The sequence below is a fragment of the Oncorhynchus nerka genome, linkage group LG15 (assembly GCF_034236695.1).
Source record: "Oncorhynchus nerka isolate Pitt River linkage group LG15, Oner_Uvic_2.0, whole genome shotgun sequence".
Taxonomy (NCBI): domain Eukaryota; kingdom Metazoa; phylum Chordata; class Actinopteri; order Salmoniformes; family Salmonidae; genus Oncorhynchus; species Oncorhynchus nerka.
Genome location: NC_088410.1, coordinates 39,021,694 through 39,042,318, shown reverse-complemented (window position 1 = coordinate 39,042,318; position 20,625 = coordinate 39,021,694). Strand labels below are relative to the sequence as shown.

The 20,625-nt window shown below is 41.6% G+C and overlaps 2 protein-coding genes across 2 annotated transcripts; both read left to right on the top strand.

The window, feature by feature from the left end:
• The first annotated feature begins 8,553 nt into the window (after positions 1 to 8,553).
• Positions 8,554 to 15,353, top strand: LOC115103866 (F-box only protein 48). The gene is made up of 3 exons (XM_029624873.2): positions 8,554 to 8,637; positions 13,072 to 13,410; positions 13,705 to 15,353. Exons 2-3 carry the CDS (start codon positions 13,114 to 13,116, stop codon positions 13,864 to 13,866), a joined length of 459 nt encoding a protein of 152 aa, XP_029480733.2. The 5' UTR covers positions 8,554 to 8,637; positions 13,072 to 13,113; the 3' UTR covers positions 13,867 to 15,353.
• Positions 15,354 to 16,722: 1,369 nt separating this feature from the next.
• LOC115103567 (CB1 cannabinoid receptor-interacting protein 1-like) lies at positions 16,723 to 20,174 on the top strand. The gene is made up of 3 exons (XM_029624407.2): positions 16,723 to 18,161; positions 18,760 to 18,904; positions 19,215 to 20,174. Exons 1-3 carry the CDS (start codon positions 17,785 to 17,787, stop codon positions 19,377 to 19,379), a joined length of 687 nt encoding a protein of 228 aa, XP_029480267.1. The 5' UTR covers positions 16,723 to 17,784; the 3' UTR covers positions 19,380 to 20,174.
• The last annotated feature ends 451 nt before the right edge of the window (positions 20,175 to 20,625 follow it).

Here is a 20,625-nt window from a genome sequence, read left to right as displayed (position 1 = left end):
AAACCATGTTATCCGGGTTGATAACTTGCCCAACTAGGAGAGATACACAGTCGGAATCATCCAGAGTGGAAAGGAAACATAGAAGTGCATGCCTCACATGTCCAAAACATCCATATGTGTGTTAGTGTTTACTTCCGGGTTGGAGCGAGCGGTCCATCCGAGCGCTTCGGTCCGCAGGTAGTATAACTTTTCATTACATTTCATTACATTTCATTATAGTACAACGGTTTGATTTGTCTAATCTTAGCAATTTCTTCTTAGCTAGCTACATAGCCGTCTTTGTATCAAAGATAATTGCGTAATTATCGTATTTCGTCGTCCTAACGTAGTCTACACTGCTATCTGCCCAGCAGCTAGCCAGCTAGCCAGCTAGCAAACGTCCACCGTCTTCCGAATAGCAGCACTGTAAAAACTATTACACTCAACTGAACGACTTGATTAGTGTAGTGTTAGCTAGCTACATAGTTGTCTTTGCTGTCTTCGTATCCAAGATAATTGTGTAGTTTAGAGTGTGTAGTCTTAGAGTGATTATCTTAATTTACCGAGGTTAGCTAGCCAGCTATTTGTCGTCCTTAACGTAGGAGACACTGCTAGCTAGCCAACAGCTAGCCAACGTCTACCGAATAGAACTTCCTCACTCAACAACCCGGTCGCATTCCGCTTCGCTCCACAGGTAGTATCACATTTTCATTTCATTTCATTACAGTACAACGGTTTGATTTGTTTGATCGTAGCTAGCTACATAGCTAGCTACATAGCCGTCTTTGTATCAAAGATAATTGTGTAGTCTAGAGCGATTTTCTAGGTTAGCTAGCCAGCTATTGTCGTTCTTTTAACGCAACGTAACGTAATCAACACTGCTAGCTAGCCAGCTAGCCCCGAATAGCAGCACTGTAGAAACTATCACACTCAACGGAACGACTTGATTAGTGTAGTGCCAACAACGCAGCCACTGCCAGCTAGCCTACAAAGTCAACAACGCAGCCACTGCCAGCTAGCCTACTTCAGCAGTACTGTATCATTTTAATCATTTTAGTCAATAAGATTCTTGCTACGTAAGCTTAACTTTCTGAACATTCGAGACGTGTAGTCCACTTGTCATTCCAATCTCCTTTGCATTAGCGTAGCCTCTTCTGTAGCCTGTCAACTATGTGTCTGTCTATCCCTGTTCTCTCCTCTCTGCACAGACCATACAAACGCTCCACACCGCGTGGCCGCGGCCACCTAATCTGGTGGTCCCAGCGCGCACGACCCACGTGGAGTTCCAGGTCTCCGGTAGCCTCTGGAACTGCCGATCTGCGGCCAACAAGGCAGATTTCATCTCAGCCTATGCCTCCCTCCAGTCCCTCGACTTCTTGGCACTGACGGAAACATGGATCACCACAGATAACACTGCTACTCCTACTGCTCTCTCTTCGTCCGCCCACGTGTTCTCGCACACCCGAGAGCTTCTGGTCAGCGGGGTGGTGGCACCGGGATCCTCATCTCTCCCAAGTGGTCATTCTCTCTTTCTCCCCTTACCCATCTGTCTATCGCCTCCTTTGAATTCCATGCTGTCACAGTTACCAGCCCTTTCAAGCTTAACATCCTTATCATTTATCGCCCTCCAGGTTCCCTCGGAGAGTTCATCAATGAGCTTGATGCCTTGATAAGCTCCTTTCCTGAGGACGGCTCACCTCTCACAGTTCTGGGCGACTTTAACCTCCCCACTTCTACCTTTGACTCATTCCTCTCTGCCTCCTTCTTTCCACTCCTCTCCTCTTTTGACCTCACCCTCTCACCTTCCCCCCTACTCACAAGGCAGGCAATACGCTCGACCTCATCTTTACTAGATGCTGTTCTTCCACTAACCTCACTGCAACTCCCCTCCAAGTCTCCGACCACTACCTTGTATCCTTTTCCCTCTCGCTCTCATCCAACACTTCCCACACTGCCCCTACTCGGATGGTATCGCGCCGTCCCAACCTTCGCTCTCTCTCCCCCGCTACTCTCTCTCTTCCATCCTATCATCTCTTCCCTCTGCTCAAACCTTCTCCAACCTATCTCCTGATTCTGCCTCCTCAACCCTCCTCTCCTCCCTTTCTGCATCCTTTGACTCTCTATGTCCCCTATCCTCCAGGCCGGCTCGGTCCTCCCCTCCCGCTCCGTGGCTCGACGACTCATTGCGAGCTCACAGAACAGGGCTCCGGGCAGCCGAGCGGAAATGGAGGAAAACTCGCCTCCCTGCGGACCTGGCATCCTTTCACTCCCTCCTCTCTACATTTTCCTCTTCTGTCTCTGCTGCTAAAGCCACTTTCTACCACTCTAAATTCCAAGCATCTGCCTCTAACCCTAGGAAGCTCTTTGCCACCTTCTCCTCCCTCCTGAATCCTCCTCCCCCTCCCCCTCCTCCCTCTCTGCAGATGACTTCGTCAACCATTTTGAAAAGAAGGTCGACGACATCCGATCCTCGTTTGCTAAGTCAAACGACACCGCTGGTTCTGCTCACACTGCCCTACCCTGTGCTCTGACCTCTTTCTCCCCTCTCTCTCCAGATGAAATCTCGCGTCTTGTGACGGCCGGCCGCCCAACAACCTGCCCGCTTGACCCTATCCCCTCCTCTCTTCTCCAGACCATTTCCGGAGACCTTCTCCCTTACCTCACCTCGCTCATCAACTCATCCCTGACCGCTGGCTACGTCCCTTCCGTCTTCAAGAGAGCGAGTGTTGCACCCCTTCTGAAAAAACCTACACTCGATCCCTCCGATGTCAACAACTACAGACCAGTATCCCTTCTTTCTTTTCTCTCCAAAACTCTTGAACGTGCCATCCTTGGCCAGCTCTCCCGCTATCTCTCTCAGAATGACCTTCTTGATCCAAATCAGTCAGGTTTCAAGACTAGTCATTCAACTGAGACTGCTCTTCTCTGTATCACGGAGGCGCTCCGCACTGCTAAAGCTAACTCTCTCTCCTCTGCTCTCATCCTTCTAGACCTATCGGCTGCCTTCGATACTGTGAACCATCAGATCCTTCTCTCCACCCTCTCCGAGTTGGGCATCTCCGGCGCGGCCCACGCTTGGATTGCGTCCTACCTGACAGGTCGCTCCTACCAGGTGGCGTGGCGTGGCGAGAATCTGTCTCCTCACCACGCGCTCTCACCACTGGCGTCCCCCAGGGCTCTGTTCTAGGCCCTCTCCTATTCTCGCTATACACCAAGTCACTTGGCTCTGTCATAACCTCACATGGTCTCTCCTATCATTGCTATGCAGACGACACACAATTAATCTTCTCCTTTCCCCCTTCTGATGACCAGGTGGCGAATCGCATCTCTGCATGTCTGGCAGACATATCAGTGTGGATGACGGATCACCACCTCAAGCTGAACCTCGGCAAGACGCAGCTGCTCTTCCTCCCGGGGAAGGACTGCCCGTTCCATGATCTCGCCATCACGGTTGACAACTCCATTGTGTCCTCCTCCCAGAGCGCTAAGAACCTTGGCGTGATCCTGGACAACACCCTGTCGTTCTCAACTAACATCAAGGCGGTGGCCCGTTCCTGTAGGTTCATGCTCTACAACATCCGCAGAGTACGACCCTGCCTCACACAGGAAGCGGCGCAGGTCCTAATCCAGGCACTTGTCATCTCCCGTCTGGATTACTGCAACTCGCTGTTGGCTGGGCTCCCTGCCTGTGCCATTAAACCTCTACAACTCATCCAGAACGCCGCAGCCCGTCGGGTGTTCAACCTTCCCAAGTTCTCTCACGTCACCCCGCTCCTCCGCTCTCTCCACTGGCTTCCAGTTGAAGCTCGCATCCGCTACAAGACCATGGTGCTTGCCTACGGAGCTGTGAGGGGAACGGCACCTCAGTACCTCCAGGCTCTGATCAGGCCCTACACCCAAACAAGGGCACTGCGTTCATCCACCTCTGGCCTGCTCGCCTCCCTACCACTGAGGAAGTACAGTTCCCACGCAGCCCAGTCAAAACTGTTCGCTGCTCTGGCCCCCCAATGGTGGAACAAACTCCCTCACGACGCCAGGACAGCGGAGTCAATCACCACCTTCCGGAGACACCTGAAACCCCACCTCTTTAAGGAATACTTAGGATAGGATAAAGTAATCCTTCTCACCCCTCCCCCCCCTTAAAAGATTTAGATGCACTATTGTAAAGTGGCTGTTCCACTGGATGTCTTAAGGTGAACGCACCAATTTGTAAGTCGCTCTGGATAAGAGCGTCTGCTAAATGACTTAAATGTAAATGTAAATGTGTTATCAATAGGGCTACACTCCTGCACTTCCATTGACACAGTCCACATAACACCACTGAAGGCTTCCTAGGGTTATGACATTTAGAGCAAATGTGTGTTTTTGGTCATGAGTTTAGATAAAACGTATGAACAAATTAGCGTAAATATTTGTGTGTATGTCGTAGGGTTGCCAATTGTCACGTATTCGCCCGGAAGTCCCTTACATTGGGCTAAATTGGTTTGTCCCATACCGGACCTCCCTTGTCCCGTATATTCATCCAATCACAGTATAGCGTAAACGCGCCAATTCCTGCAAAGTCATTTCTGTTGTTCGGTCGGTTTGGCAGGTCAAGGAAATATGGATAAACCTGCAAAAAAGAAAATACTGTGCAGCTACAACAAACAATTGGAAGCAACAAAGACGTGGGTTAAGCCCGTCAGCGGTGACTCGATGAAAGCGTTCTGTACTTTATGCCGTCGGGAATTCTCAATTGGCCATGGAGGGGAGAATGACTTAACTCAGCATGCATCCACGGAAATGCACAAGAAGGCCATGCTAGCTAAAAGGTGCTAGCAATATTGGTGCATTATTCGTAATTGTGCGGCATATTTTGGATGATATGTACCGTCCGAAGGTGAGCCCGTGTATTTCTTAGTTGCCAGTGATGCCTCAAACAAGGGAAATAGACACATGTTTCCAGTGCGTGTGATATTTGTGTGTCTAATGGAATGGAGTGCTGTGAAAGTTGTGATGAAACTACAAATGACATACATCAAGCTCTGATGAACTGTCTGGTAAAGCATGAGCTGGATATTAGACGCATCACAGCCTATGCAGTAGATTATGCCAATGTCAACTTTGGAAAACACCACTCCGTTTACCAGTTATTGAGCAGCGCCAACAATCCCATTCTGAAAGCTCACATAGCTCATAATGCCTGCAAGCACGCCTGCTGTCAGTGGAGACAATTGTTTTAAAGCTCTACTCCGTATATGCTTCCCGAAGAGAGGAACTGGGTGCATTTTTTGCCATTGTTGACATTGAGTGGCGTGAAATTCTGCGACATGTTTGTACACGATTGGCCCTCGCGTCATCCAGCTGTAGATCGTCTCCTGCAAAGCTGGCCAGCTCTTACTTCATACTTCAGGTCCCTTGGAGAGACCTGCCCTGTGGCACTGAAGAGTATCATTACATACATTGACAAGTGGTTTGATTTGTCACCAGAAAATGTCATGGTGCAACTGAAACCGATTGGCCTCTATGAACTCTCCTTCACTGACCTGGAGCAAGTGGTGGTTGCCCTCAAAATGACAGAGACAGTCAGTATGGACCAACTCTATGAAGAGTTTTATGCTAGCCGGGAGGAAATACAGAAAGCCGGACAGGATACCACAAAATCCACCCGTGAGAAATGGGTGGCAGTTTTCCAAAACCTAGAGAAAGCCAACTTGATCAACATGTTCAGGATTAGTCTCATTTGTTCTCAGTGTGCCAGGCTCAAATGCCTTTTGTAGAGAGGATTTTCTCTCTGATGTCCATTTAAATGGTCAGGCTCAAGAAACCGATGCAGCACAGAGCTGATCACAAATGAACTTCAAATATCTGTGAACTGTGACTTGTCATGTAAGGACTTCTCTCTGGCTATGCAAAAGGACAAATGACTGCTTGAATCAGACTTATGCCCCTCTTTTCCTCTTTTGCATTTGAAATGTTTTTTTTTTTTTTTTGCTGTGAAGTTCCAAATTGTTATTTCTTTGTTCATTTATTTTTAGGTTTATTCATAGAAGTTTACATAATAATACCGTTTTAGTAAAGTTATAGACTAAATGGAATATAAAAATGTTTGCCTTTCCAATTGAATATGAATGTACGCTGTATATTCATTCACACAACACCATACCCACACTGCCGTGGCACCGTGCACTCGCCACCTTTTGTCCCTTATTTGGTAGTGAGAAAGTTGGCAACTCTAAGCGATGTTGCCTTATTTTCGTTCTTAAATTAGTCGTGGCAGCAGTTCGGAGAAGTCTTCATTGATTAAGATTTTGGTTCCCTTCAGGCACTTGGCTCTTCTGAGAATCTCCTTGTCTTTGAACCTGAGCAGTTTCACCACTATACTGTAATCTAGGCTGTCCAACTGGGAAGAAAGTGCCATTCATATGTGCGCTCTCGATGAGTTTAAGGTACAGTTTGAGTTGATCTGCCAGGAGTTTCTTGGCCTTGACTTCTGTTTCATGTCAAGTTTCAGTCTTTATATCCTCAATTCCATTGATTTAAGATGTTATTGTACTCGATTTGTTTTCCAGGTAGTCTCCTTTGGAAGAGTCCTTGTCAAGTGTTGTTTGGAATATTGCGAAATCTCCAACATGGTTTTGAATGCGGTCTGGCTGGAGACATTCTCCTCCTTTATTTTCTCCACCTCTGACTGCGTAAGCTTCAAACTGTGTTTAAATTCTATTACATCCTTAAACAGATCATCAACCCTTTTGTTGGTCCGACCATAAAGATTTTTATATAACTGTTTTTGTTGATCGAGTAGTTCATGGAGTGTAGTGCTTGAAACATATTCCTCTTCTGAATTGAGTTTTGAAAGTATTTGTTTTTAAATATACTTAGGTATCAAAAGTAAATGTAATGGCAAAAATGTACTTAAGTGTCAAAAGTTAAAGCATAAGTCATTTTACATTCCTTATATTAAGCAAACCAGACGGAATGATTTTCTTGTGATTTTTAATTTAAACTCCAACGCTCAGACATAATTTACTAACAAAGCATTTGTGTTTAGAGTGTCTGCCAGATCAAATTGAATTAGACCATTTTCCTGCCCTGCTAAGCATTAAAAATGTAACAAGTACTTTTGAGTGTCAGGTCAAATGTATGGAGTAAAAAGTACATTATTTTCTTCAGGAATGTAGTGGAGTAAAAGTTGTCAAAAATATAAATAGTAAAATAAAGTACAGATACCCCAAAAAACTGCTTAAGTAGTACTTTAAAGTATTTACTTAAGTACTATTTGCACTGATTTCTCTACATTTCCACACACGCACACATTCACTAACGCACGCACACACCACACACATTTAGTAACGCACACACACACCACACACATTTAGTAACACACACCCACACACAGACGCACTCACACACACCCCTGCTGCCTTTATTTATTATTATTTATTTACCAGTCTACCTTGTTCCTAACTAGTTACTATTTGTACAGTGACCTAGTATATTCACAGTATATTCTGTACATTTTACAATATAGTTCTTGTTTTGTTTTTTTATGTAAAAAATTACTTTATTCTCTACTTTTTGTAATACTTTTTTTATTACTGACATAGTATTTATCTTTGTGACCGCTCTAGTTTTCCTGCTCATTTTATTATTTATTGCAATGTTGAGGAAGATCACAAGTAAGCATTTCATTGCACTGTTTACACTGTATCCTTTGCATATGACGAATAAACTTTGATTTGATTTGAAATGTGTTTTGAATTGGTTCAAGCATGTGTAATGTAGTTGGAGAGGCTTTGATGGCTTTGGGGTCAAAGCAGTTTGTTAGTGCCCTCCAGACCTGGTTTCAAATAGTGTATTTGAGAATTTGTTATTTAAATTACTTTTTTCTGTGTCTTTTCGAATTTTCAAATACACCGCCCAAAACAAGTAGTTTCATTTTAGTATTTTAATGGTTATTTGTAAAATATATATATATATATAAAAATAGTCTTCCAAATTGTATTTGAAATACTATTTTCAAATACCTGGGTTAAATGTATGGGAATTTATTTGAGTCAGTGTATTTGTGTATTTCCAAATACATTCCAATATTCAACTAGTTGTATGTGAAAGTAATTGAGATATTTTAAATAGTATTTGAACCCAGGTCTGGTGCCCTCCAATAAAAAGTTGTTTTACCACTGTTTTTGGTTTATGTGAAAGCACTGTAGTGCTGAAGTGACTTATGCAGTTAAAGTAGTAAGCGCATCTTGTGCACTACATACTGTAAATGTTTTGTATTGTTGTTACCCAGCCCTTACAAGTAAAAGGCCTAAACATGTATCCTTTAATACATTTCCTTAGGACCTTTGTTTTGATTAGCCTTGATGTTACACAAATGTTATATTCATCTCGAAGATATTCTATTTTCCATCGTTTTGCATGGTCCTGTGCCCCAGTTGAGAGGGGTTTGCACATTTTAATTTAGACCATTCCATTGGCCCTAAAGTTAATTCTCCACTAATCCGTGGAACCGGGGGTTGCAAATCGAACTAACCCTAGCTTCGCTGCTCATATTGAGCATGTACGCATGCGCCGGCCTATAAACTATGACTACGTCATCGTCGTAGGTAAACAAGATTTTTAACGGTAGGGATATTTAAACCGTGAGCTGTCAAGGTCTACACATTTGTTGGGGTAGGTAAATGTTTGGTTCTTTCATACTCTTTTATCTGAACAGATAATACAATCAGAAATACACGATTGTTTACCCATTATTACGCGAGGCTTTGATCAACACGGTGTAACGTTACACTAGTCAATGAGAACAATTATTCGTACATTTCCTCGAACTGTTAATTAAAGGAACGTCACTACCTAGATTTGAGCCAATGTTTTATGTAGTTCAACATGTTAGTATTCCAACCTCGTGAAAGCGACACACACGTTTTAATTTTCGTCAATGACGTCTGAAAACCCGTCCACAAGGACTGAGGAGTTACCACATTTAATTCAATGAACCGTTTTCCCATAACGTTATCGAGCGAATTAGGGAATGTGGACGTAATTTTGAACAACATAGGCTAAGAAGCTACATTTGTGTTTCCATCAAAATAATAATTATTGCGAGTTTAAAAATGTCGCAAGAGAAAATATAAATTAAACTCCAGATAATTTTCCATCAATGGGTTTCGATTTAACTTGTTTTGACTGCTATGATTAAGCAATAAGGGCAGACCTAAGGGCTGTTCTTTGTGGTATATGCCCAATATACCACGGCTGAGGGCTATTCCTATGAACAGCCCTTAGCAGTGGTATATTGGCCATATACCACAAACCCCTGAGGTACCTTATTGCTATTATAAACTGGTTATCAACGTAATTAGAACATTTCAAATTAAGTTTGTGTCATTCCCGTGGTACAAGTCTAATATACCATGGCTTTAAACCAATCAGCATTCAGGGCTCAAACCACCTAGTTTATAATTGTAAATAATTCCCATTTGCGCATGTGCATGACTATTGATATATCTGACAGAAGAGTTTGAGTGATGAAAGTTGGACAAAGGATCTCGCAATCTCTGTACGAGAAACATTTGGACGAACTTTAAAAAACGAATGTTGGGCTATTTTCTGCCAATTGTTCTGTCATATGCCAGATGTGATAACTTCAAACCATTATAAATGGCCTATTTGTGAGATTTACTTATTTCAATAGGCATAGGCTACTGACTAAAATCTGGGTTTATAATTGCAATTCAACTTGGTTGCCATGGTTTTCTGAGCTAGATGCAGGTAGCCTATAGGCCCTGATAGGCCAACATCTCATTCCAGGGAAAAGTTCACAATGAAACTGACACTAAATGTGGAGGATGATACATTTGCTATAGAGCTGTGACCATGATCACAATTGATAACTTTCGATTTAATGAACTAAACATGGGCATTAGTAATTGCATAATAACAGAAGGTTACAACAACAGAGTTATAGGCTATTTATTAAATCTGTTTGCCAGCTCCAAGTGGCACAAATTGACTCCAGTGATATTGCCATTTCAATATATTGTATTGTATCAATTGGTAGGCTACAGTAGCCTGCAAAGGCTGCGAAATGAATAGCCTACTTGATGGCCAACAGATGCACATTTTAATGTAATTTTCATTGTGGACTTTTTCCCCATAGAACTGAGCATGAGTAAAACCCTTCGCTTGATACTGTTATACAAAAGAAAAGACATTAGAATGCAGTTTACTTTAAACCATCTCTAAGCAAATTTATCTAAAGAGCTCTAGTGCGCCTAAAGTCATTTTCAATTGCTTTGTTGCCGTTATATCAGTTCTAGCACGTTAAAATGTTTTATGAAAAAAGGGTGGATCCATAATGACCAATCTGCAACCTGCAACTGGTAAGAAGTTGTCACGATGTGTGTGTGTTGCTCTGTCTCCAGGACATGTTGACTACCGTAATTGCTGGACTATTAAGCACACCCGAATATAAACCGCACCCACTGAATTATTAAAAAATATGTATTTTGTACATAAATAAGCCGCACATGTCTATAAGCCGCAGGTGCCTACCGGTACATTGAAACAAATTAACTTTACACAGCCTTTAAACGAAACACGGCTTGTAACAAAAATAAATAGGCTTTAACGAAACACGGCTTGTAACAAAAATTAAACAGTAGCCTACCAGTAAAGTCATTGGTCACTATCTTCCTCCTGTGCACTGAAACCACTGAAGTCATCTCCTTCGGTGTCGGAGTTGAATAGCCTCAGAATTGCTTCATCCGATGTTGGATCGTTTTCATTGTCGCTCTCGTCACTTTCATCCGGAGGCAAATACCCCGCTGAGCTCATGCTGCCCCTTCAACACGCAGCAGTCCAGCCTTTCGAAACCCGTTGATGATAGTGGATTTTTTGACAATGCTCCACGCTGTCAGGACCCACTGGCAGACTTGACCATAAGTTGCTCTTCGCATGCGGCCCGTTTTAGTGAAGGATTTCTCCCCACTTGTCATCCAAGCCTCCCACTGAACACGGAGCGCCACCTTAAATGCACGATTTACACTGATGTCCAGTGGCTGCAAATACTTTGGGCCATCTGCTTTTCTTCCCTCTGAAAGGTTTGTCTTTTTGCACTGAGTCAGTTCCTCACGATGCTGTTTACAAAGTCTTATAATCGACTCATTAAGACCAAGCTCCCATGCAGCAGCTCTATTTCCTTTTCCAACAGCCAGATCGATCGCCTTCAACTTGAAAGCTGCATCATATGCATTTCTCCGTGTCTTTGCCATGATGAGGGTGACAAAATTACTACCGTAATCAGAATGATGGGACGTTTGAGCGCGCTCGATTTACGTCACATTATGTGACGGTGCTCAGTTTTTTGGCGGCATGAATCTTGTGAAAGCGGGAAAAATCCATAAATTAGCCGCGTCATTGTATAAACCGCGAGGTTCAAAGTGTGGGAATAAAGTAGCGGTTTATAGTCCGGAAATTACGGTACACCACTTGCGTTACGTGCGTGAGCCTTGCAAAATAAAATGCATGTTATTCAATAATTTCATCTAAACTGCTCGCGTGCATCAACACGCGTGGCAGATTGAAAGATGAACCGAGGTCCACCAGCCGCCATTTAAAGTATGAAGAGGAAAATAAGAAGACTGAAGGAGGAGAGATTACTAGAAAGTAGCTAGGTTTACCCTTTTATCTGTGGATTAATTGTCGGAGTAGAGGACCTTGTGCATTTCAGGTAAAATAACAACCCAATGTTTATATCTCAGGACAAATTAGCTAGCAACAGCAAGCTAGCTAGCTCAATTGTAATGAATGTTTCATGCGTTTCAACCTGTCCCCAAATGAATATAGTTGGTTCAGAGTTTGTTTTGATATTTCAACCTGTGTCCTGATCACGTCCGGTATGGATGGAAAAAATCAACATGTGTGCGATGGCGCACGCGCGTGCCCGGTCTCGTCAGCATGTGACTCAGCTGCCTCTGCTGCAGCACTCTCTCAACCAGTGCTCTCAATGCACACCCCCCTCTGGCTCTCCACCACTTACTCACCCCCAGCAGCAGTAGCAGGTCACAGTGAATGATATATACTTTTTCAGAGAAATACTATGGCCGCCATGGTGCAATTTAGAAGGAGCCCAAAATCCGCGACGAATACATTTTCGCCCGCGGCATCGTTTTCAAAGTAGCCCAATTTGGTGGAAAACCTGTGAACATGGCATCATTGCTTTGAGTTGACAGCCTGCACATGCACATTTCTGCGCGAGACGACCGTTAGCCCCGATGACATATTTCTGCACATTCCCTTAGCTAGCCAACGTCGCCATGACATCGCCTACAATTGTGAACAGGATTTCTATATAAGCAATTTCTGCCTCCAATCTTCATACTGTACTGTCTTTGACTGAGCTATAATAAGATCGAAACCTATCAGGTGGTTGTTCGACGAAACAAACGTCATTGATCACGTACTTCTGATAAAGGATTGAGGCATCGGCACATTGCTTTGAAGTACACTGCTTAGCGATTTTGATGCATACCTCGGAGCTCCGGGATCAAACGTAACATATGGGAATACAAGGTTCATATCTTGTCTAATCAAGCTTTACAATGTATTTGACAACGAAATTAACAAAATAGCATGCAAACGTTACACCACGCCGAGTTCAATCGAATCGGGCCTGGCTAGCTATCTCAAGTATAAGTAGCTAGCTGTGCTCGTTTCACCCACCCGATGTGGTATTAGCTGGCAGCATGCATAATGCAAATGTTGGTGTTAATTTAATTTACACAAATTGTTAATGTTGCTAGATAGCTTACTTGCTACTTTGCATTCTAACCAAGAATAAGAGTGGCAAGTGCTTCTAGTTGTAAGCCATGAAGTCGACGTGTCCTAGCTAGATAATGTTAAATGGCTAACAAAACCATGGCTAGCAAGCCCCAGAGCTAGTCCATTGCACTGACCCAGACCCATATATGGCCCTGTACAGTGACAACCCCGAGCACTAAGCACTTAGACTTGAATTAATTGTACAGGTAGCTAGGTATAGGTATTAAGCCTTTATAATCATTGTTTTTGCACCTTGCCCTTGCTCATTATCAAACTTTTTCACAGGGCCACTGTTAAATCAAAGTGTGGGACACTGAACTATGCAGCATGTATGTCTCCAAAATGATCTCCAATACCTATTTTGTCTGTGAAAGAAGGCCCACTTTGACCTCTGCCACAGAGACATGCCCACACAACTTTGCCGAAATGCTGCCCACGGAAATGAGCTTGAAGATTTTTAGTGAACTGGACATTGACAGCTTATGTAGTGCATTGTTGACCTGCAAACTGTGGCACCACATCATTGAAGACAGTGACCACCTCTGGAGGAATCATTGCCTGACTGTGCGAGCTTTCTGTCAACAGGAGATTGATGTGGACAGACAGTATGGACTGTCATGGAAGGTGGGTCTGTTGGTTTTTAAACAGCTTCACCTCAGTTATGCTAGACTACTGGAATACCTGCCTATAACATCATTGTCAGATCGCAAATATCATACATTTACATTTAAGTCATTTAGCAGACGCTCTTATCCAGAGCGACTTACAAATTGGTGCATTCACCTTATGACATCCATAGGCGTATCATAGACATCACACTCCCCCCTTACAAAATGTTAATACAATAAATGGCACTCATCCAAAGAGCATCATCTCAATAACAAATGCCTTTGTCATTCTTTAATTATTTCTCATTAGGTCACCCTGGTGCGGAACTACAGGAGAGGTTTTCTGAAGAGCGAATGGTTAAGGGGACGATACAGCAACATTCATTCTCCCGATGAACTACTGGACAGGAACATGTGCTCATTGGATGTCGAGACATGGGGCGAGATTCTGGAAGCAGAGCTGGAGAGATAGATGCAAATCCCATAAAGAGCTATGAATGAAACTTTTAGATTTTCTTTTATAATTATGTCTTAAGCACTTATTGATTTGTTTTATACCTTTTATACAGTTTTATGTGATTATGGTTAATAATGTATTTTTTTGTTATACATTAATATATGGTAGGCTATATTCCAGGAAAATAACAATACCCTTTAATGAATTCCTAAATCAGTGATACAATTGGGCCTTCACCACACTGAATAAAGTGGGCTATTAAGATGTTAATTTGCATTTACAGTATAGCACTAAAGTGTAGCACTTTTACTACAGTATTTATTAGCTATTTAAACTCCTTTGGTTGACAGTGTGTATATGAGTTATACTGTATAGAATAATACTCATAATGCACTATATCAGATATATGGGGCTGGAGCACTATATTTTCTATTTTAATTAATTTTGACATGACTGTTCAAATCAAATTTTATTTGTCACATACACATGGTTAGCAGATGTTAATGCGAGTGTAGCGAAATGCTTGTTCATGTGTTCACTTCATGTACAGCCATGCATATTCATGTGTTACTCACTGTAGGCTATATCACCATGGATCACCATACATTCATTGAAAGACATCATGATTTTGATGCACAAACACATTTGGTGTGGTGCATAATATCTTCAATAGTCTAATTCAATTATTGCAGATAGTTTAAATATGGCAATTGACTTTGTCTTTATAATTATGGTACTATCTGCCACTGTATCAAAAGCCACACACACAAATTAAACGGCAATTAAACTTCGGGTTCTTTAACAAAGGTCCACTCTTTCAGCAGCATGGACAGGGCCAATTCAAATCAATTGAGGGACTTTCTACGGTTTCTAACAAGATCCAATGTCAGCACTTCGGACAGGGATAGCTAACAATATTCAAATGAATGGATTCCGACATTGAACATTAGGATAGTTCACCCTAGAGTGTTAATTGTTGATTTATAGTTTAATACAGTGTGTGGGCCTACATCCTGCCGGTATGTTCGTGCAAGCATATAGCAACCTAAAAACAAAATATACTGAGTGTACAAAGCTTTCCATGACAGACTATCCAGGTGAAGGCTATGATCTTTTGATGTCACCTGTTAAAAACACTTCAGTCAGTGTGGATGAAGGTGAGGAGACAGGTTGGATAATTATTTTTACGCCTTGAGACAATTGAGACATGGATTGTGTATATATGCCATTTAGTAGGTACATGGGCAAGACAAAGATTTACAGTGCTGTCAGAAAATATTCATACCCCTTGACTTGTTACACATTTTGTTGTGTTACAGCCTGAATTAAAAATGGATTCAATTTTTTTTCTTACCCATCTACACACAATATCCCATAATGACAAAATGAACAAAATGTTTTTATAAATGTATTAGTATTTTTTTTTTAATGTTTTATTTGCATACAGAAATATCTAATTTACTTAAGTATTCACAACCCAATAAATATTATTATCACCTTTGGCAGCGATTACAGCTGTGAGTTTTACATAAGAGCTGGATTGTACAATATTTGCATCTAATATTTTTTATTTATTCTTCAAGCTCTGTCAAGTTGGTGGTTGATCATTTCTAGATAGCCAATTTCAAGTCTTGCCATAGATTTTAAAGGAGATGTAAGTTAAGACTGTAACTAGACCACTCAGGACCACCGTCATCTTTGTAACTCCAGGGTATATTTGTCTCCGAGTGTCTGTTGGAAAGCAGACTAAACCAGGTTTTCCTTTATGATTTTGCCTGTGTTGGCTCTATTCAGTTTATTTTCATCCTAAAAAAACTCCTTACTCCTTGCCGATGACAAGCCTACCCATAACATGATGCAGCCACCACCATTGGAAATATGAAGAGTGGTACTCAGTGAGGTGTTGTATTGGATTTTCCCCAAACATAACTCTTTGTATTCAGGACATAAAGTTAATTTCTTTGCCACATGTTTTGCAGTTTTACTTTAGTGCCTTATTGCAAACACAATGCATGTTTTGGAATATGTTTATTGTGTACAGGCTCCCTTTTCACTCTTTCATTTGCAGTGCATTTGAAAAGTATTCAGACCCCTTGACTTTTTCCACATTTTGTTACATTACAGCCTCATTCTAAAATGTATTAAATTAATTGTTTTCCTAATCAATCTACACACAATACCCCATAATGACAAAGCGAAAACATTTTTTTTATTGCAAATTTATCAAAAATAAAAAGCAGATATCTTATTTAGATTAATATTCAGACCCTTTGCTCTGAAACTAGAAATTGAGCTCAAGTGCATCCTGTTTCCATTGGTTATCCTTGAGATGTTTCTACATCTTGATTTTAGTCTACATAGGGTAAATTGGACATGATTTGGAAAAGCACACACCTGTCTATATAAGGGTTTGTGTGTTGAATGAAGAAACAATTTTAGAATAAGGCTGTAATGTAACAAAATGTAGACAAAGTCAAGGGGTCTGAATACTTTCCAAATGCACTGTAGGTTAATGGAATATTTGTTTTGTTATTCTGTTCCTTCTTTTCACTGTCATTTAAGTTAATATTGAGGAGTACAATGTTGTTGATCCATCCTCAGTTTTCTCCTATCACAGCCATTAAACTCTGTAACTGTTTTAAAGTGACCATGGTGAAATCCCTGAGCGGTTTCCTTCGTCTCCGGCAACTGAGTTAGGAAGGACGCCTGTATCATTGTAGTGACTGGGTGTATTGATACACTGTCAAAAGCTAATTAAAACTTCACCATGCACAAAGGGATATTTAATGTCTGCTTTATAAAAAACAAGATCTACCAATAGGTATCCTTCTTTGCAAAACCTCCCTGGTCTTTGTTTATTTTACCTTTATATAACTAGGCAAGTCAGTTAATTAAGAACAAATTCTTATTTTCAATGAAGGCCTAGGAACAGTGGGTTAACTGCCTGTTAACCCACTGTTCAGGGGCAGAACGACAGATGTGTACCTTGTCAGCTCGGGGGTCTGAACTTGCAACCTTCCGGTTACTAGTCCAACACTCTAACCTGTGGTTGAATCTGTGTTTGAAATTCACTGCTCGACTGATGGACCTTACAGATAATAGAATGTATGCAGTACAGAGATGAGGTAGTCATAAAAAAATAAAAAAATATTATTGTAATGCAATGTATTTATTTTTACTCCTGAGCTTATTTAGGCTTGCCATCACGGGATTGAATACTTATTGGCTCAAAGATATTTCAGCTTTTCATTTCGAATGAATTTGTAAAAATGTGTGAAAACATTATTCCACTTTGACATTATGGGGTATTGTGTGTAGACCAATGACGAAGCGTTGGACTAGTAACCGCAAGGTTGCAAGATCGAATCCCCGAGCTGACGAGGTATTAAATCTTTCGTTCTGCCCCTGAACAAGGCAGAGTTATTAACCCACTGTTCCTAGGCCGTTATTGAAAATAAGAATGTGTTAACTGACTTGCCTAGTTAAATAAAGGTCAAATAAAAATTACGGCTGTAACACAACACTTTTTTAAATTCAAGGGGTGTGAATCATTTTTGAAGGCATGGTAAGTGCCTTTGAGCGGGGTATGGGCGTAGGCGCCATGCGCACGGGTTTGAGTGAGTAACTTTTAATGCTCAACATTATTAGTATATCAATAATGGTCCACCACCCAAATGACATCCAGCCAATTTGACACAACTGTGGGACGCATTGGAGTCACAACTGGCCAGCATCGCTGTAGAACGCTGTCGACGCCTTGTAGTCCATGCCCAGACGAATTGAGGCTGTTCTGAGGGCAAAAGAGGGTGCAACTCAATATTAGGAAGGTGTTCCTAATGGTTTGTACACTCCGTGTATAATTACGTGCATTCAGATCAGATCTTTATTTGTAGGACTATATATGGCAGAAGGCTATGGATAATTGTAATCCGTATGGTGATTATCCTCAGTGTGGAACTGTGTGGGAGGGATGCAGCCATCATTGTTAGTGATTTTACCCTTTTCGCCAGCTGTACACGTCACAGCATCCTCTCTGGTGCGTTTGGAAATGCACCATCGCTGCATCATTCCGCTTTCTCTATAATAATTATAGGGGGCCCCGAGACCATAAAAGGCTACGTTTCAATCATGGTCGACGATGTTCCACCGATTATTAATATTGCCATCGCTCTAAAAATTCAACCGAATGATGGACCGGTGTTTTTCAAGGTGGATGGGACCAGATTCGGCCAGAGCAGGACAATAAAATTGCTTACAGGATCGAAGTATAAGGTTGAGGTGGTTATGAAGCCGGCCAATGCAGATGCCACGTAAGTACAAAACACTATATATCAAGAAAACCACTGGAAATGTGCATTAGTAATATTGAATTAGTTTACAATACACACATTAAATTCACCAGTCAGCCTTATTATAGCTTATTACATTGCGTCTGTGGATGCAGCATGATGCATGCGCTATATCCTGCCTTCCCTGAGTGTTTGATCAAATGTTGTTTTTCTGACATACAGGCCAATGTGTCTGCATGGTACTGTACCACCAAATGGGTTGACTGCAAAAGCATGTCTGCATATCTTACAGGCTATTTTACAATGCATAGGCTACAGCCTGGATGCAATAGCATAGGCTACAGTAGCCATCTGGGGGCCTACGGATATTCTGCGTTAATAAATAATGTGTTGTCACAGTGTGTGAATGCATTTTTAATCAAACCAAGGAGGGTGATGACAGAAAGTGTCCTTTGCTTGTTGATTTACATCTCAACAATTCACTGCTGATAGGAAATAAAACTAGAATAACGTTAAAAATGGGTCTACCATTAGCCTATAATCAGGTAAACTACAGGCCCATTGGGTGGGGTTGGGAATGATGCCCACTAACTAAAGGGTCTGTTTCATATATTCCCAGCACCATGAACATCGGAGGTATCACCATCCCCCTAGAGCAGCAGTCCAAAGATGAGGAGTCTGTGGTGTACCATGGACAGTACGACACAGAGGGAGTGCCTCACACCAAGAGTGGGGACAGGCAACCTGTCCAAGTCAGCATAGAGGTAATCCAGTAGAATACTTCATCCTAATTGTTTGACTAAGCGGTAACTAACTGAGTTATTGATAATTAACTGGTGTCTTCTGGCAATATAAATGTACATTTTCTCATATTTAGACCTAACTCAAAATAGTGATATTATCAGCACTATTCTCTTATCAAAACTCTTTTCAGACATTTCAAAATGCATTTGTTGTAAGAAATGTGCTATAGACAGTAAATACAGTTTGATTGATTTAAAGTCATCTACAACATCATCTGATTGAGTCCCCTTCAATGAATGACTTTCTTTTCTCTGTGTGTTTTTGTGTCAGTTTGGAAAGGCGGGCCAATTCGAGACAATATGGCAGGTAAAGTACTATAACTACTACAAGCGAGACCAATGCCAGTTTGGGAACAAATTCACCAACATCGAGTATGAATGCAAGCCCAATGAGACGCGCAGCCTGATGTGGATTAACAAAGAGGTGTTCAATTGAGGAGCACCAATCAACTCCTCCTTCCAATGCCCAGTAACGGAAGAAAAACAAGCAGAGGAGATGAGTTGCACACAATAACTATTTTACCATCAACTTAAGAGGAAAAAGCCTTACTGTAGGCATGCGTTTCAAGTCACTGAGCACCATAATTGTCTGTTTTAGAGAGAGGGAGGCAGTTATCTACCAGGCTGATCTCGGGGGTTGTTCGTAATTGGTTGTAATCAATAAACATAGTCAGGTTATTATCAGCAATATCATTGGGAATCACAGCTATACAACATCCGCTGTGTTGACTCTCAGCTCTGGCCACACAAGCTGAAGCTGTGGCCCTCCTGGACCAGGATTGAAGACAGTTGCGGGTGGAAATGTATCTAACCTGACTTATTACCTGTGAGGTGTGTGTGATGTGAGTTGTATGAATAAATTGACATTATATTTGTGTTATCCTATGTGTTAGTTCTAGTGTTGTTTAAGCCTTTGAACATCTGTTTACTTCTGAACAGCACAATTGTGATTAGCCTATAAAGGGGTGAGACAGTTTTTTTGTTAAAACTTCTGTATTATTTTATGGAGATATTCATATTCTATAGTCTATTAAGTACTCTTGTTATGTTGTGGGTCACTATCATTGTTTTGTCTCAGTTTTGTCTGTAAATGCATGGCTGAATAATCCTATGCCTAAAGGTTTTGCTCTTCAGATGCAGACTGATATCAGATTGCCTAAACTGTTCAGTTCTGTTATAAATGTAATTGAAAAGTGTGAAAGTAAATAAACCCATACCAGTTACTAGCGTACTTGATTAACATAATTGTGCATTAATTGGAATAAGTCGTTTGTTGTTGCTGTTGTTTAAATTGATCCAAGTGTTTACGATCCATTTCTCATTTCAGAAGCCTGCTTATAGACTACAGTTGTGCCATTGCTTCCTTGTCCTCATTAGCAGTGTAAGCTCCCTTATTCACATGCCCACTTGCACATCCTATTCCAATCAGTTAGAATAATTAGGCCTCATCTTTTAAATCTAATACAGTATGGCTATTCATGCCTGTGAAAGAGAGAGCTGCAATAGTCAATCTTACAACCGAACATCTTTATGGGCAAGTCCGTAGGTGAGGCATTCATATTCATTGGTCGATTTTTCCACATATTTAAACATTACTGTATAGGTCTACGTTTAGAAACTGGATGAGGACATAGGCCTACGTCGAAAATCATTATACTCATAGCTTAAAAATTGTATTGATG

What these genes read in the sequence shown, in the direction of transcription:
- LOC115103866 (XM_029624873.2), top strand. Translation starts at nt 13,114, where the DNA reads ATGTATGTCTCCAAAATGATCTCCAATACCTATTTTGTCTGTGAAAGA. An exon ending in AGTATGGACTGTCATGGAAG is followed by an intron (nt 13,411 to 13,704) that starts GTGGGTCTGTTG and finishes ATTTCTCATTAG; the next exon opens with GTCACCCTGGTGCGGAACTA.
- LOC115103567 (XM_029624407.2), top strand. Translation starts at nt 17,785, where the DNA reads ATGGTGATTATCCTCAGTGTGGAACTGTGTGGGAGGGATGCAGCCATC. An exon ending in CCGGCCAATGCAGATGCCAC is followed by an intron (nt 18,162 to 18,759) that starts GTAAGTACAAAA and finishes ATATATTCCCAG; the next exon opens with CACCATGAACATCGGAGGTA. An exon ending in CTGTCCAAGTCAGCATAGAG is followed by an intron (nt 18,905 to 19,214) that starts GTAATCCAGTAG and finishes TTTTTGTGTCAG; the next exon opens with TTTGGAAAGGCGGGCCAATT.